This window comes from Taudactylus pleione, unplaced genomic scaffold (assembly GCF_031769625.1).
Source record: "Taudactylus pleione unplaced genomic scaffold, aTauple2 ptg000040l, whole genome shotgun sequence".
NCBI classification, from domain to species: domain Eukaryota; kingdom Metazoa; phylum Chordata; class Amphibia; order Anura; family Myobatrachidae; genus Taudactylus; species Taudactylus pleione.
The window spans coordinates 20102422-20119807 of record NW_028284442.1 but is presented as its reverse complement, the minus strand read 5'-3'; the positions used below and the strand labels follow the sequence as shown (position 1 = coordinate 20119807).

At 44.1% G+C, this 17386-nt stretch overlaps 1 protein-coding gene across 1 annotated transcript; it reads left to right on the top strand.

Moving 5' to 3' along the window:
* The first annotated feature begins 5422 nt into the window (after window positions 1–5422).
* Window positions 5423–17139, top strand: LOC148538398 (uncharacterized). The gene is made up of 6 exons (XM_088453834.1): window positions 5423–5470; window positions 6351–6454; window positions 7345–7910; window positions 8066–8140; window positions 11183–11282; window positions 16914–17139. Exons 1-6 carry the CDS (start codon window positions 5423–5425, stop codon window positions 17137–17139), a joined length of 1119 nt encoding a protein of 372 aa, XP_088309960.1.
* The last annotated feature ends 247 nt before the right edge of the window (window positions 17140–17386 follow it).

Genomic DNA, 17386 nt, shown 5'->3' with positions numbered 1-17386 from the left:
TCAGGGCCTTGGGCTGTGGGTACTGTGGTAACAAGGAATATTGGGACTCCCTCATTGGTTACAGTATAATGGTAAGTTAATTGAAGTTAATAGAAAATATGAAGCTGAACAATCTTGTTAACCCCTAGTGTGTATATACACAATGCAATGCCATAGAGATGTATGAACCTTCTTTTTATGGAATTTTATTCAATAGATGAGAGGCAATATGTAAATGCAGAGGTCCATAATAAACAAAAGAGATAACAATAATAAGCACAAACATAAAATACATAAAAATGGCCATCATAAGATGGAATGGAAGAAATTACATCAAATAGTTAGACTCAACCAGATGTATTTTATGGGGTCAATCCAATTAGCCGCAAGTCTTGTCACGGCGCGAGTTAGCGCTTTATGGCAGCCTGAACTTGTTCAAAACTGTTTGCAGCCCCATAGGGCTATGAGTGAATTCGGTCTGGGAGTGGGACACGAGGGAGGTGAGATGCGGTGCAGTTGCTGGCGTTTTCCTGCTATGGCAACGGCAACTCACACCCTTCGCTGCTGATTTCATTGACCTATGGGAAGACAGAGAGTAAAGAAGTAAATGAGAAAATAAGACGAAAGACTGGAGTGTCAGAAATGTATGAAAGTTTTATGCACCATGACATGCTTTGAACACACTGAATTGGAGCAAGGAATGTGCAAAAACTGCACTGCAAGAGCAAGCATGAATATAAACTGGTAATGACACATATGGATCAAGCCTATTAGGTGCGAGGTGCGAGTTGCTATTTTCTCTGTGAAATCACATAGCGAATTCATTTTGCAATCATATATCAATTTGTTAATTACTGTGAGGAACATACTTTCCCCTGATACTTTCTGACTGATAGGCGCACTTTGTTATATATCAATATTATATGACTTTCTAAAGGGATTGGGTAACCTTTTCTGACAAATTTGCTGCCCAAACACCATCTTAAGAATACCCTTTTCCATTAAAATTCCGGGTCTGACCCGGAGTTGGAACAGGTTTCCTATCCGGATCAGACCCGGAATTTAGCCGGCACTGACTCGGGATATTCCCAAGTCGGCGCCGCTCACACCGCAGTCGGGTCTGCATTGACCTGGCTTTTCCGGCGCGAAAGTGGACACTTGGAGATGACGTCATCTCCAAGAGCCACTGAAGCCGGACCAATTGGCCGGCTTGCAACGCACTGCAGGTCATCAAGACCCGGAGTGCGCCGTACACACAGCAGGGTTTTACAAGGGTTACTCCCGTGTAAAACCCTGCTATTTACCTGGGTTGGATTGCCGGGTCACTCGACCCGGCGATCCAACCCTCACCCCTTTTACACCAAGGAGCTGTCTGGGTTAACCCTGCAATAACCCGGGTTTAAGCTCTGGAGTAAAAGGGGTATAAGAGAGCGCGAGGCAACCCAAACCTTAATATTTTGCAATCCAATTAGCAACTCGCACTGATCAGTCAGACTGAATTTGCAAGGTGAGAGATGGAAAGGAAAATCTTTATTTTAAGGTTAAAATGTCGGGACACTGTGCTGAACCCCTTGGACCCCCCTAATGACCAATTAGGCAATTCGAAATTTACAATTAACTTAATTAGTCCATAATTAGTTGTCATTTTTGGGGGTAAAAAACAAAAACAAATATATTCTGCACTCAAATACTTATGTTGGGACATTAGTTTAACACAAACCAAGTTAAATATATAAAAATGTATTCAATATTAAACAATAAAACAAAAACATAAATCATAAAAAAAATAAACTAAAACAATTGCATATATCTTATAATTTCTTGTCTGACAAATAATCAGAGTCACATTATGAGCATATAGTATTCCAAATACATGAAAAAAAAGTAACGAGTTGATCAGACTCTCTATATGTATTATTAAATGGGAATAATAATTCCAATATGCAGCAGCTGTATCTTAGCAATATAAAAGTCAAATGTTACTGTTACCAGTAACTAATTCCAGATTGTGGTATAATTGTATCCACATGGCTGATACTGTTGCAATTGGTATCTAGATGGTGATTCCCTGGAGATTCTCTCTAACAAACATATAGCATTTGCATCTTAAAAACCAGCTCTCCCTTAGATGTTAGATGTAGAAGAATAGAAGAATTGGCCCGTCACTATAAGATAATGTAGTCAGTTATATTGGCCAGAACCAACCAATGTGTAACAATCCTGCCGTCTCATACAGCCCAAAGTACAGTCTGTGTTACTTCAGCTCCTCAGCTGCTAGTAGTCCCGTATGTGTGTACACCAGTAGACGGGGTCTTGTCAGTATCTGTCACTGACAGCCTGTACCTAGTGCTGTACCTGTGAGGTGGCTTGGACACGGCATAGGAGAATGGCTTGATGTTGTATAGCACCGCTAACACGGGTGACTCCCATCTCTGTGTGGCTTGTGCGGCGTGGAGGTAAAGTGCATGTAACAGCACTGAAGTCGCGATCGGCTCCCGTCTCTGCAGCAGCCTGGTGGTGTAGCTCTTGTAGCGGATAATGGGTCTTTTGTTAGTGGCCGCGTATTACTTTGTAGGGGGTAGTTGGACATGGATCGAATCTCTGGTGTACCTGTAGGAGAGCAGTTTCGGCTACCACCTGTGATAGAAGCACTGGAGTTAGGGATGGCGTGTATTTGTGTCCCAGATTCCTGTAATATGTGTTTTAACCCCCAGGAAGAGTCTGTTTTACAAACAGATCTGAGTATCGGCTTTTGGTAAAAGCCGGAGAATGGGTCCTGGGGATGTGGATGTGAGAGAGAAGGGAGGGCTTCATCCACAGGGCCGTTTCAGGTGTTAGGCCTTTCACCCTGTGAGCAGGCTAATTAGGGATATAGCTGAAAGAGTTTTCATGCAGTGTCTCATACCTGGGAGAGCAGGCCCGCAGACTAGCTTGCTCTGAGACACTGTTTGCTTCAATCCAGAAGGTACTGTGGACGTGAGCTTATTTAGTGTTCGGTTAGTGAGGGAATTTACTGTCTAGTTAGAGCCCAGGTGGGTTAGGATTTATTTTTTGTTTATTGATTATTGCTGTTGCACAATAAAAACTAGTAGTCCCGTATGTGTGGATTTTCCTACCGCAATCATGCGAACAGTTCAGGCTAAAAGACAACCAAGTGACGTGGTCATTGACGCTGCTTTGTTAATTATGCACACCCTTAAAACGCCCGTTTTTACCGTTTGGCACGCCTGCGTTCGGATCTCCACTCCCCGTTTTCAAGCACCTGCCCCTCTTACCACCCACAAATGCCTCATCCTGTCACTGAAATTTGCGAACACACGATTTCCGACCGCACTGACTGGTTGGTGCATGCGCATTATGACCCATACGCATGCGCAGATGTGCGAACATCGCTCGGAGCGAATGAGCGGCCACTTACGAGCGGCTCTGAATCAGGCCCAGAGTGTGAGACTGGAAGCAGGCCAGGAGCCTGAACGTGAGTAGGCTGGAGCCTGTGAGATACCTGTCAGAGACAGGACTGGGACTTTGACTCGGAGAGGCTGTGTCAATATTGCAAATGAATGCCAGTACATTAGAGATAGTAAAAAACAGCTTATCTTAGAATCAGCATACAGTAAAATACCCAGTACTGTATGCTGATTCTCAGATAAGCTGTTTTTTACTATCTCTAATGTACGGACATTCATTTGCAATATTGAAGCTCTGAAATTGTAAACTCTGTTACACTATGTTTGTCTATTTTTATGTTTATGGATTGCTATTAAAACTGTGAAAAACACTACTGATGTCAGTGACCTTATGAGGGTCTTCACAAAGGACATTAGATAAGCGGTCATAGTTTTATGCACATGGTACGTGTTCACTCTTATGCTGGGTACACACTGGCCGATATATTGGGCGATCAATTGATCGGCCAATATATCGTGCCCCCGTTGGCCAGTGTGTACAAACGATATGTCTGTGAACGATGTCGTTCACAGACATATCGCATTGGCTGTGCTGCACAGCCAATGAACAGATATGTCTGCAGACATATCTGTCCATCGGCAAGTGTGTACAGGCGATCAATAAAATATTCTCTCTTGTTCATAGAATGCCATATAATAGAAGATGACTTCTTAGTTTTGGGAATAGCTAGGAGAATTAGGTCTTTATGAATAACATGAATAATATGGTAACTCTTTTTGGGCCAGTCTCTTTTGCAAAACCTATTCAAAAGTATTGTCAAGGTAAATGCAGAGATGTACCTAACATGAGTTTGTCCAGCTTTTTCAGGTAACCAAGAAGCTGAAGTTATAAAAGAAAATGGGAGTATGCGCCTGCTGGGATCTGTTGCCTAAATGTGTGACATACAACCAGGGCAGTTTCTAGATGATATTGCTCCCAGTGCAAACAGTCAAAATGTGCCTCCCCCCGAACGTTATTTGCTGTGGGCGCCATCAACCCTATTTGCGCCTCTAAACGTGGCAAGGCACCATCTCAGAGTAGGTCCGCCTAAAGTGAGGACGGAGATGGGGAGCAGGGGAGATGAGTTCCACCACCTCTCTAGGATCGCTTTGAGCTTCAGGGCTAAGATATCAGGACACCACCTGTCCCAGAATGACAAGTCTCTGGACATATATTGTGACAACTGGATGTGTGTTGATAACTCGGGCCACACTACAGGGCGTTGCAGGCTGCGAGTTTGATAAGACTGATATATTGTATCAGCAAAAAATATATTTAATAATAAAAAATATATACCAATGTTTGTATTCCTAGCATATTGATCTATTATATGGCCTTCTATGAACAAGAGAGAATATTTTATTGATAAACATTTACTTCTATAATCGCAGCAGATTCCATTGTGCTTTGTAATTTTGCACAAAACAGTGATAAAACAAGACTGGGTAATAGCAGACAGACGAGGCAGAGAGGTAATAAAATATGCTTTTTTTTTTTTTTTTTTTTTTAGTATGTGAGAAGTTATATGGCACAGCATATAGATGAAGATATACAAATCCAGCCTTGATTCTAAATTAAATTCATGCATATTTATTGGATAAGGATGATTATTATTATTATTATTATTATTATTATTATTATTATTGTTAAGGCTTTCATTGTGTTTCTTATTTCACTTCATATTAGTTTATACAGTGTATAGATATTCCATAGCCTGGGACATAAAATTAAGGCAACAATGTAACCTACACATTCAAAGTAAGGAAATGGTGTAAATGACCCTGTGTATGGCATGTACAGTACATTCATATGTTGGTGACTGATAGACACATCTACAGAATAATTCTGTCATCTGCTTTCCTGAACTTAGAATAATACATTTACCTAAGAAACATTAATAATACACAATTCAGAGACGTATAATTTGTTGTATGATAAAAGCATCTTTCTATAAAATATTCACTGTTTACATGTTTCCTATTGTGCTATAGAACTAATGTCATCCATGATGCTGAGAACAGGACCCTTGTACTTCCACGATCAGGTACATGGCATGCTTCTCTGATCAGTGCAGTTGTTGTTGTTGTTTCTATAAGCAGTAGCTGACTGTGGGGCCCATTTATCAAAGTGAATTTGAGGTAAATTCACCGAAAACATCTGTTTTCGGGGGTTTACCTCAAATACTAAATATCCCCTGGATGTATGAAGGAGGCACCGCAGCAGCTATCTCCGATACCTGCAGCGATCCCTCCATTGCCGCCGGCAGCCGCCTCCCCCATAGGTTTCTATGGGGGATGCTGCCAAATGTATCAATATCGCGAATGCGAAGCAACTGACAACTGTGATAATATCGGAATTACGTCCACCTCTGAATAAGGCCCTTTTTTCTGTATCTGATGAAGTTGATTGACCAACCTGCTGTTCAAGCAATAACTAATGCCCGAATGTGGCATTAGCATATTATTGTACAGTAATAACATACATTTCTGAATCAGTTCTCCTGTGCAATGAGCCTATTGAAACACAAATAAATGACATACAATGACCTGAAACAAAAGGTAAAGATGGTCCTAGTTAAATGGGGTTACAGGGGTTTATTTACTAAAGTGAGAGTTTTTAGAAGTGGAAATGTTTCCCATAGCAACCAATCAGATTCTACTTAACACTTAACTAGCAACTTCTAGAAGATAATAGATAGAATCTGATTAGTTGCTATGGGCAACATCTCCCCTTCTAAAAACTCTCAGTTTAGTAAATTTACCCCAAGAATATCCTCCATGGCTATCTGGGAGACTTAGCATTGATGATGGTAACATCTAAACACACTTTTTTTAAGATTATTCTGAAATGTGATATTAAATATTGGAGTATTGAGTCGAAGGTGTAAATTATGAGTGAACGTAAATATTTATCCTTGAATTCAGTTGAAAATAAATACAGTTAAGCGAACAAAGAAAGCGCCTGAAGAATTACCCTCTGATATGAAGTACATGAACATTAATCCGCGTCTTGCAAATTTCATTAATGGGTAAGAGAGAGTGTTTTCTATAACAGCATGCTAAATATACCTTTTGTTCACTTCTGTTTTACATCATACAAATGGATGATATATTTGCTCTGCTGTAGACTAGGTTTATGAATATTATGTACAATGATATTTTACAGAAACTTTAGTCATTATATAAAACTGGTGAAAGGGGGAATACATGTTCAGCAATAATATGCTCACCAGTGCTCTGTACGGGCCTGACGCTGATCTGCACACAGTAAGTACTGCTCAGGTGTCCGGGTCGCACTGTGCTTGTGACCCGATTGTTACAAATGTGGATGCAGGGAGTGTGGATATAAGTGGTTGTTCCTGGGGGTAACCACAGTAAATTGTGCGTGGCATTAGCATAAAGATGCTGACGTGGCCGCGGCAAAGACAAAGGTGCGGCCACATCTGCGTGCGACTCAGAATCAGGCCCTATATGTGTGTTGTAGTAAAGGTGAAAATGAAACTGTTGTTCCATATATATTTCACACCATTCTGGTACACAACCTCCAAGACTGGCTGTGGGCTGGCAGCAGAGACTGATGTGCACCCTAACTTTATCCAAGAGGGGAACTGGGGTTGGTGGGAGAAGGACGTCAGAGCAGCCAACTATAAGGGGTAAAAGACACAGGGCTCATAGAAATCCATGGCGGGCGCCTACTCAATGGGCAATGGGTGTGTGCTGGGCAGGGTTATTTTGACATATATATGCTGGATTTATATATATATGTGTGTGTGTGTGTGTGTGTGTGTGTGTGTGTGTGTGTGTGTGTGTGTGTGTGTGCGTGTGTGTATGTGTGTGTGTGTGTGTGTGTGTGTGTAATTAATTGTATATTAAAGTTATGAAATGGGTATATAATGTTATTTCCTTTCTTTATTATTAGACTAAACAACAAAAATAAGAAAGGGGTTTTTGCCCAATCAGAGAAGAAGCAAGTGATATCACCTAAAGATGACAGGCCGTGTAAAGACAAATATGCAGTTCTACCAGAGATCAGCAGCTCTAGTTTTGTAAAGAGCGGTGTTGAAAACGGTCACCAGAAGCTCGCACAGCTCGTCACTGATGACGAACAATTCTTGAACCCATTTGAAGACTATAAATATGTTGCTCCAACATTACTGTATGAACTTGGAAAGCTATTGCAACTCTTCTCACAGTTTGAGATCATTTTCCCTCAGGGTGTGGTGAATGTGCTAAATTACAGCTGGCAAGAGCTCATTGAAGGTGCAGTGTACAGTAGAACACACTGCCAGTCACTGGCTACAAGGAAGATGACAGACACCAGTATGGGCCCTGAGGAAAGTGACTACAAAGCACCAGGAGCAGGCGTTGCCACTCTTGTAGACACTACAAAGAATAATAAAAATAAGGTTAATAACACATTGCTTGAGAGCAGCAAAGAAAAATCGGGGCAAGAACCTGCACAAACTAGGCCAACAGGAAACAAATGTGAGTATGGGCTGAAAAACTTCTATGGCAAGTTAGTTTTATGGGATCAATACTTATAAAAAGTTTAATTATAGTTTGTCATGTCTTTTGTAATGTAAATAGTAATTATTTGTATGACTCTAATTAAATGTTTTTTTTTTTCTCCTTTTGTTTAGCTCCACAGAGCGTTGCAGCCCATCTACCAGTTACTATCAGTTTCTCAATGTCGTCCAGTGTATGTGAGGATAGAGGTAGGCTTCAATCAAACATGGATTTTTAATAGTAGCCTACTAATTAAGCAATATAAAAGCTGCATCCAATGTACCTTAAATGTCCGTGATGATATTGGGTAAGCAGGTTAAGGCAGAGGTACCCAAATGTGGTCCTCAAGGCTCCCCAACAGTTCAGGTTTTAGAGATATCCATGGTTGAGAACAGGTGGTTAAATCAAATTGACTGAAGTACTAATTAAGTCACCTGTGCTCAACCATGGAGATCTCTAAACCCTGAACTGGCCCTGGAACCCTGCACAACCTAACCAGCCTGAGAAACCTGAGGGTTACTCAGAAGACCAATGTTCACAAAAGTGATCCAATGCTGTATCTTTGCACGCAGCAGAGAATCACACAGGCATGTAGGAGGCGTCTATTTACACAAGACGCCTTTTACTACTATGGTATTGAGTCCATCTCTGAATCAGGCCCTTATTTATGTGAATGGTTAACAAGGGCCTATTTAACATTAAATATTTGCAGCCAATTCCCTGAAAATAACAGTTTCCTGGGGATACACACAAATACTAAGTATAACCCAAATGTAAGAAGAAGGTTCTGTAGCAGATATCTGCTGCGGACCCTCTATTTACGACAGCGGATACTGTCAATATCCCAACAGTCGGGTTGCCGGCGCTTAGAACTTAGAATGCCGGCGCAGGAATCCCAACACCTGTCAGAATCATGGCGCCGGCATCCAAAACCGCTGGCATCACGACGGTAAGTAATGGAGGGGTCAAGGGAAATTTCCTAAGAGTGGGAGAGACCAGAGCATTCTTGAGTATGAGAGAGAGGTTAAGATGATGAATTTGAAGGCACCCTGCACTAAGTCATTCCACTTTTGGACCAAAATCCTGAGTCCCACCCAGGTCCTTTCACCCTGCACCTTTGACTCGGGTTATTCCTGGGTCGTCCCCATTCACACTGGACCCATGTTTGCTCTGTGTGTCACTCCTTTGAGGTGTACTTCTGCATCCACAGCCAATCTGAAGCTTTTAAATTGAACCCAAATCCCCCCCTTCGGACTGCATTGTATCCAGGGGCGGTCCTGAGTTTGACACACAACTCGGGCTGACCCTTCCACATCAAGCCAAGACCTGGGGCAGGGCCAGATTAAGGTCTGTGGCCCCTGGGCAACAAACACGTGGGGGCCCCTATTAAATATGGTCGAAATGGGGGGTATGCGCAATGGGGATCGAATCGCTCTTAAGCGGTACAATGACAAACAGCGATGAGCTAAGCTTAAAGCTGTTTGTTAAATACTGAAAGGAGGACATAACTCCTTTAGTGAGTTCTAAAGAGGTTATGTCTCATTGTGAAATGGGGCCCATGGGCTCCACATGAACAAAACACAATATACACCCACAGGAAAACAAAAACACATATAGGTACCAACATGAGATATTACTCACCAGTTGCGCATTCTTATCAACATTACACCGCTAGTAGTGCCCCTTATTCATGATATAACACACAGCAGTACCCCTTTACACAATGCCCACAGTAGTAGCCCTTATACACAATGCCCACAGTAGTAGTGCCACTAATACACACAGTGCCCACAGCAGTAGTACCCCTTATGCAATGCCCCCAGTAGTAGTGCCCCCAGTAGTGGTAGTGCCCCTTATGCAGTGCCCCAGTAGTGGTGCCCTTTATGCAGTGCCCCTAGTAGTGGCAGTGCCCACAGTGGTAGTGCCCCTTATGCAGAACCCAAAGTAGTGGTGGCTTTTATGTAGTGCCCCCAGGAGTGGTGCCCATTATGCAGTGCCCCCTATGCAATGCCACCAGTAGTCATGCCACCAGTAGTAGTACCCCCTGTGGTAGTGCCCCCAATAGTAATACCCCTGTAGTAGTGCCCCCTGTAGCAATGCCCCCTGTAGTGAAGCTGCTTACACAAAAAAAAAAAAAAATACTTACCTTAAGTTCCGCATCCGTCCAGCTGGCTTCTCCTTGGAACTATGGGAAAGACGTCATGACATCTCTCCCATAGTGCACTGCACACTGCAGGAGCCGGAAGCCGGAGCTCAGTTGTGAGTTCCAGCCTCCGGCGCTGTGAGGAGGGAGCCGGGTGCCCCCTGCTAACAAAATCTCAGCGGGCACCCAGCAAATGGAGCCTCCCTGCGGTGCTGGGGTTAGGTGGGCCGGAGGAGGCGGAACTGGTTCCATCTCCAGTTCCGGCCCTCTGTAGCTCCTGCTGGGTATGGGGGCTCCAGGATGACCCCCCCTTAGGTTTAGGATGCTGGGAGGGGGAGGTTAGGTATAGGCACTAGGGGAAGAGGTTAGGATTAGGCACCAGGGAGGGTGGTTAGGGTAGGGGTTAGAAAAATACTTACGTTACTTCCTGTGGGTGGCGGAATTCTGGCTGTCGGGATGCCGCTGTCGGTATTCTGAACAGCGGCATCCCGACAGCCGGGATTTCATACCCAACCCCTTTCATTGCCTGTAGATGGTGTAATAATTATACCAGTGGTTCTAAACAAAGCACCATCAGTGGATCACTGGTTCACCATTGACACTTGCACCAGTCTATGGCAAGTGCAGTGTCTCCTTCTCAGCACTGGCTAAACATGGCCTTTGTGGCTGCAGCACTACATCTGACAATGCAGCTGGTTGCATAGACACAACACTCCCATGAGATAGCCTTTGATTACATTTACTTCAGGCTACAACCAGGGAGCGCCCATGGTGTTGCCCAGCAGTTTCTAATGCCAGCAATCAGTGGAACACTCCTCTATTGGGATTTCTGAATTTGTCGCACATGCGCAGTAGCAAATAATCGCTACACTCCGCCAGCATTGTGTACCTCTGAACCAGGCCCTCTGCTTGGCGTTTCAGCACTTATTTTGTGTCCATAGTTTTCATGATAACATTTGAGTTAATGTATATGGAATTGAAGCATTCTTTACAGTACAAATGTAATTAGCATATTTGCCTTCACTTCCTGATTGTGACTAGGATAGATTTCACTTCTCTTGGTAACTCTTTAAAACTGGCTTATTATCATTCATGTTTTTGATCTAAGGATGGATTTTTCAGACAAATGATTCTAAATCTGAAGATATGGAGTGGAAAGGATTAATTGCCTGGGCCCTGGAGAGACTACAACTTGCGCAAATACAAATGTATGGGCTATACTTTTTTATAAACGTATCTTGGCACTGTAGACCAGTGGGTTTAAATGCAAAGTATTTCCCCCTTTGTAATACTCTGATGTCAAACAGTGAGAGCGGTGCAGCACCCACACCGTCTATGTAGCAGGGTAGGGTGTGATTGAATTGTGAGGACTTCCCACCAGCATAATTAGCCAATCAAATCAGGCGTACACAATAACTGATCCATTAGATATAATGTTCCGAGATATATTACACAGTAATCTAATAGTATGTACCCAGTTTTAGTGATTTGAGGTATTTATACCAAGTTACCTACGGCACTATTCATATTAACACTAGTGTCTATGGGCCTGATTCAGAGGTGGATGCAGTTTTGATTCCGATGTTTTGTCTACTGCACATGTGTCTGAGCTGCACTGAGCGTGTGCCGCAATGGTCTTGTGACAACCATCGCTGTTTGGATTTAGACGCAGAATGATTGACAGCCAGTGACTGTTTTGGGGAGGTAACTGGGAGTGGCGAAAAACACAGACGTGTCACGTCCAATTTGGGGACATGTAACAGCCATTGACAGCGTATTCAGATGCAGTGCTTCTGTCCCTGACATATCAGTTGCAATGGACCTCTGAGCAACCATAGGATTGCCCAGGGGTTTGATGATGCGAGTGGCGGATCTGAGAAGCAGCCCGTGGGCATCTCTGTACAAAAGATGACTCCTGTGGCATCTGCATATTTTCTCATGTCTACTGCGACCAAAAACGCAGTACAGACCCAATTTGCGTTCACCTCCTGAATCAAGCCTTATGTTACTAGTATTGTAGAGATTCTGTAACTATATGTATATTGGCCATATACAGTGACAAGAAGAATGTTGTCAACCCTTTGTGCCAATGTGTCTGCAAGATATATCAGCATTGGCTGTGCTGCAGGGCCTTTGCGATATGTCTGTAAACAACGTCGTTCATAGACACATCTTCTGTACACACATACAGATGCACTATGCAACAGTAACCAGCATTAGTCACAAGACTAGAGAAACAAAGTTTGCTTAAACTAATAACACACTAGCAATCATACGTTTTAATGTATCTATTTACTGCACCATGTAAACATTCACAGTGCAGGGTGGAAAAAAGTATATGAACCCTTGGATTTAATAACTGGTTGAACTTCCTTTGACAGTAATAACCTCAACCAGTCAGGAGAAATTTAGGACAATTCCTTCTTACAAAACTGTTTACGTTAAGCCATATTCCTGGGATGTCAATTGTGAACTTCTTTCTTCAGGTCATACCACAGCATCTCAGCCCGGCTGAGGTCAGGACTATGACTGGTCCACTCAGGAAGCCAAAGTTTCTTCTACTGAAGCTGTTCACTGATACCCCTTTCAGACATATGACCCGGGAAATTTCCTGCTCAGACTCGGGAATTTCTCCTGTGCAAATTCCTGGGTATTTGGTAGAGACCCCCCTTTCACACTACAGCGTCTACCCAGGAAATTCCCAGGTAGACCCCTTTCAGACAAGAGCAGGGTTTTTTAGTTTTTAATATTACCTTCCTCTCCTCTGCCCTTCCTAGCCTATCCCCCTCTCCGGCTGCCGCTGATGATGTCATCATCATGCAGCAGGCAGCCGGCCAATCACTACCACCATTTTATTTTATTATTATTAAATTATTTAAATCTGGTGGTCAGGTCCAGCGGGAGTGCGGGCGGCCCGCTGTGACTGAGACCCACCGGCGGGTGTCCCCAGCTTCCGGCGCGAGGGTTGGTGAGCAGCATCACTGAGGGTCCTATAGGACGCTCTGCGCTGCCAACTCAAAGCAGCAGCGCTGAACGTCACCGCTGCCAACACAAAACAGCAGCGCTGAGCGTCCTATAGGACACTCTGCGCTGCCAACTCAATGTAAAAGATTCCTGGTGCAGCCCGGGAGTAGTAAATTCCTGGGTAGCACCATTCAGACATAAGCAGGGTAATTTCCTGGGACTTAAGTCCCGGGAAATTCCCTGGTCAATTGAAGGGTTGGCTACCCGGGAACGTGTTCCTGAGTAGGTACCTTTCAGACATATGCAGCAACCCAGGAATTTGGCTGAGGCACAGGGATGTATCTAGGGGTCTGAGCGCCCCTGGCATACTAAGGGATTGGCGCCCCCCTCCAATGACTGCTTCTACTAAAAAAAACACACACACACTGGGAGTAGTTTAATTCACACATGTGAAGAAATAGGGAGAGTATGATTTTTATTTCTCTTTGAAATATATATATCTTTTATAGAACTTACACCATTGCAAACCACTATATATAACTTTATTTATGCAAAAAAAAACACAGGAACAGCTTAAAAACTTTGAATCAAAAACAAAATGCATTATGGGTAACATAATTTACATATATTCAATGTGATTGATGTGGTGCTTGCACTCTTTTCCTGCACAGTTGACATATTGGAATTAGTGAGTGGTGATTGGTATGTGTTGGGTATTGTGAGGGCTGAAATATATTAGGGATAAAAATAAAAAAAATTACTCTCCCTAATTTTAAATGTTTCTGATATAAAGGGACATATAAGAAGGCTAATACATAATAACAATGAATGGAGAACACTGCTAAGAGCAGAGGAGATAGGAGATCATGTACTAGTGACGTCGGGCTGAAACAGCGATCCCCCCTCGGCTGGCGCCCCTGGCAAGGGCCATCCAGGCCAATAGGAAGATATGCCCCTGCTGAGGCAGGTGAAATTCCCTGCATTCTCGGTATGTCTAAAAGGGGTATTATTGGTTTACTTATGTGATTTGGGTCATTGTATTGTTGCATCACCCAACTGCTGAGCTTCAACTGGTGGAGGTAATTCCCAGTTACCACCTCAAAATAGCCGCTGGTTGTCAATCAAACTGCGTCTAAATCCAAACAGCGACCGCTGTTGCCAGATCATTGCGGCACATGCACAGTGCAGCTTAGACGCATGCGCAATAGACAAAATATCGGCCAGTTGCGAAAGAATCGATACTGCATCCACCTCTGAATCAGGCCCATAGACACTACTGTTGATTTGGATAGTGCAGTAGGTAACTTGGTATAAAAACCTGAAAGCACTAAAGCTGGATACACACTATTAGATTATTGTACAATACATCATTCTGATGCGGATTGGAGCGTTATATTTTTCGGATCATATAGTGAGTACTCCCGATCGATGGGTCGATGTGGTGAACGATCAGTTACATTCAACATGTAAGGTTGCATCACACAACTTGTGCTAATACAGGCATGACCTGGCTTAGAGCTTGTTTGGTACAGAGATTGTTTTCCACTCACATACAGATGTGTCCTCATATCTATCCTTTTTGAGCATATGGTGCTAGATGCCTGACACGATTCTCGTGCTGTGCACTTTTTCCTCAATTTTACTACTTTTTCCACATATTTGTGTCTTAGGGGCTGATTCAGTAGAGGACAGAATAACAATGCCGCACACAAGCAGGTTTGCAATTCCATCCTTGCAAATATACAAATGCAACAGGAGGTGTCTGACACCTCATGCTGCATTTGTGATCCCAGCACTGTGGCCAACATTGCAGGCTGGGATCACCATCGCGGCCATAGTTCTGCACATGCGCTTGCCCCTGTTTCTGGGAATGCCGTTCCTCCCCCCGCACCACCCCAAAATGCCTTCACCTGTCAATCAGGCAAAGGCATAGCAGGGGCTGTGTGCGATCATGCAGTACAGGTCCTGTGCATGCGCAGATTCCCGATAATCAGGAATCTTATGTGCATGCTGAATAAGGCCCTTAGTATGCACATAGGGCCTGATTCACTACGGATCGCTATTGCATTCGCGGCTGCGATTACGCACGCAGTTCAATTGCAGTAGTATGCAAATCTATTGCGATCACTATGCCCTCGCAGCACTAAATAAGGACACCCATTTTCCCTTACACACATCCGTAATGTTTAGCAAGACTGCAAAACCATTGGTACAATCGAGTACCCTATTGCAGAACGCAACAATTGGCTTAATTAGAGTATTTGGAGCCCAGGGCAAGTTTAAAAATGGACCCCCCCCCCCCATAAGTATGTGTGCACGCCCGAGGCGCTCAGCGAAAAAGTGGGTGTGGCTATATTCCAAAAGGGGTGTGGTCACATGGAAATGGCGGCGTGTCAACATGACACATCATTGTTTCTCGTCACTCTGGGAACATTCCTTTCCATTCCATATGCACCTTAATGCCCCCAGTAGTAGTGCCCCTCTTGCAATGCCCACTGTAGTAGTGCCCCTAATGCAATGACCCCAGTAGCAGTGCCTCTTATGCAGTGCTCCCAGTAGTGCCTCTTATACAGTGCCCCCAGTAGTGCACCCTTAAACAGTGCCCCCAGTAGTGCACTCTTATGCAGTGCCCCTTATACAGTGGTCCCCCCTATGCAGTGCCCCTTATGCAGTGCCCCCAGTAGTACCCCTTATACAGTGCACCAGTATTAGTCCCCCCTATGCAGCATCCTCCCGGTAGTGGGGGCCCCTTTGCAGTGCCCCCAGTAGTAATGCCCCCTATACAGTGCCCCAGTAGTGGTCCCCCCTATGCAGTGCCCCTAGTAGTGGCCCCCCATGCAGAGTCCCAGTAGTGGTCCCCCCTATGCAGTGCCCCCAGTAGTGGCCGCCCCTTATGCAGTGCCCTTACATATATAATACAAAGACTCACAAAACAAAACCACTTACCTGAATCCCCGCTCCTGCGCCCGCCACCATCCGCTCCTCCGTCCTCCAGCTTGGCACTAGGAAGTCTCTCCCTTCACCCACTGCGGGAGCCGGAAGGCGGAGCTCATGAGTGAGCTCCGGCCCTGGGTGCAGCAGCCAATGAGAGTCTGTCTGACTCTCATTGGCTGCTAAAACAAACACACCGCCGCTGGGTAGTACGAGTGTACTACTCGGCGCCAGCGGCGATGTGTTTGTTACTGGTGTAGTGCGGTCCGCACTACACTGATTTAAAACCACTGTCCTGGACAGCGGCCAGCGACGCCCCCTGCCTCCCGGCGCCGCCTCCGACAGCGTCCAGGGCACGCACCCTGCTCGACCCCCTCCTCTAGATACACCTCTGCTTAGGATTAGAGTTTTGGTGAAGCTAACTCGCAAAGTCCATGGCAGGCTACACAGGCCTATTTGCTGCAATTTGAGAATAGGGGGTAAATTTACTAAAGTGAAAGTTTTTAGAAGTGACTTTTAGAAGAGATGTTGCCCATAGCAACCAATCAGATTCTAGCTATTATCTTCTAGAAGCTGCTAGTTAAATGTTAAGTAGAATCTGATTGGTTGCTATGGGCAACATCTCTTCTAAAACTCTCACTTCTAAAAACTCTCACTTTAGTAAATTTACCCCCTATTCTATAATTGCAGCAAATAGGCCTGTTTAGCCCACCATGGACTTTGCCCCTAGGTGTATGTGGACACATCTTGTACAGAGTGGATATGGTGAACATACTTCAGAAACCTCAGCTTCCTTATATGTTCCTCATATGTTTAGTATAAGCTATCTCTTACAGCTTTGGATGCTGATCTATACTTACCTGAGGCACAGTAGTCTTGCACTTGTTTGTCTTTTTTGTTGCCAAGAATCAGACAATTTTTATATGAAACATTTCTTTTTACAGAAACAAGCAGTTTTCGATGTTAAATGAGAGAGGATTCTGCAAGCCAGTTATTCTCCGGCACTACGACAGCACTAAAAAAGATAATCTAATAAAGCAAAAGAAGAATAGTAAACCTCCTATATTTGCGTTAATGAATGGAAAACCACGTATTCCCGAGATCAAGAGAGACATTCCTTCTCTACGGAAACTCCATTATGCCCTCATTGATGGCTCCGCAATGGTTTAATATCCTCTTGCAGTGAATATCGTATATATGCTGATGTGCCGGGACAGTTTGTTGACAAGAATTGTTTTAAGAAATTAGTGAAATGGAGAGAGAACATACCAAGCTACCATAGGTGAAACTAAGAGGTGGTCTGGGGGTGCACCGGACCACCCATTAGCCTCCACTGCCCATTGGCCTGCTCCCCGGCCATTCTGTGCTGCTGTAACCCCGTGGCTGTCAGCCAGGAGAGATCTTTATTAGCAGGGGC

What these genes read in the sequence shown, in the direction of transcription:
- LOC148538398 (XM_088453834.1), top strand. Translation starts at nt 5,423, where the DNA reads ATGTCATCCATGATGCTGAGAACAGGACCCTTGTACTTCCACGATCAG. An exon ending in TAGGCCAACAGGAAACAAAT is followed by an intron (nt 7,911 to 8,065) that starts GTGAGTATGGGC and finishes CCTTTTGTTTAG; the next exon opens with CTCCACAGAGCGTTGCAGCC. An exon ending in CAGTGTATGTGAGGATAGAG is followed by an intron (nt 8,141 to 11,182) that starts GTAGGCTTCAAT and finishes TTTTGATCTAAG; the next exon opens with GATGGATTTTTCAGACAAAT.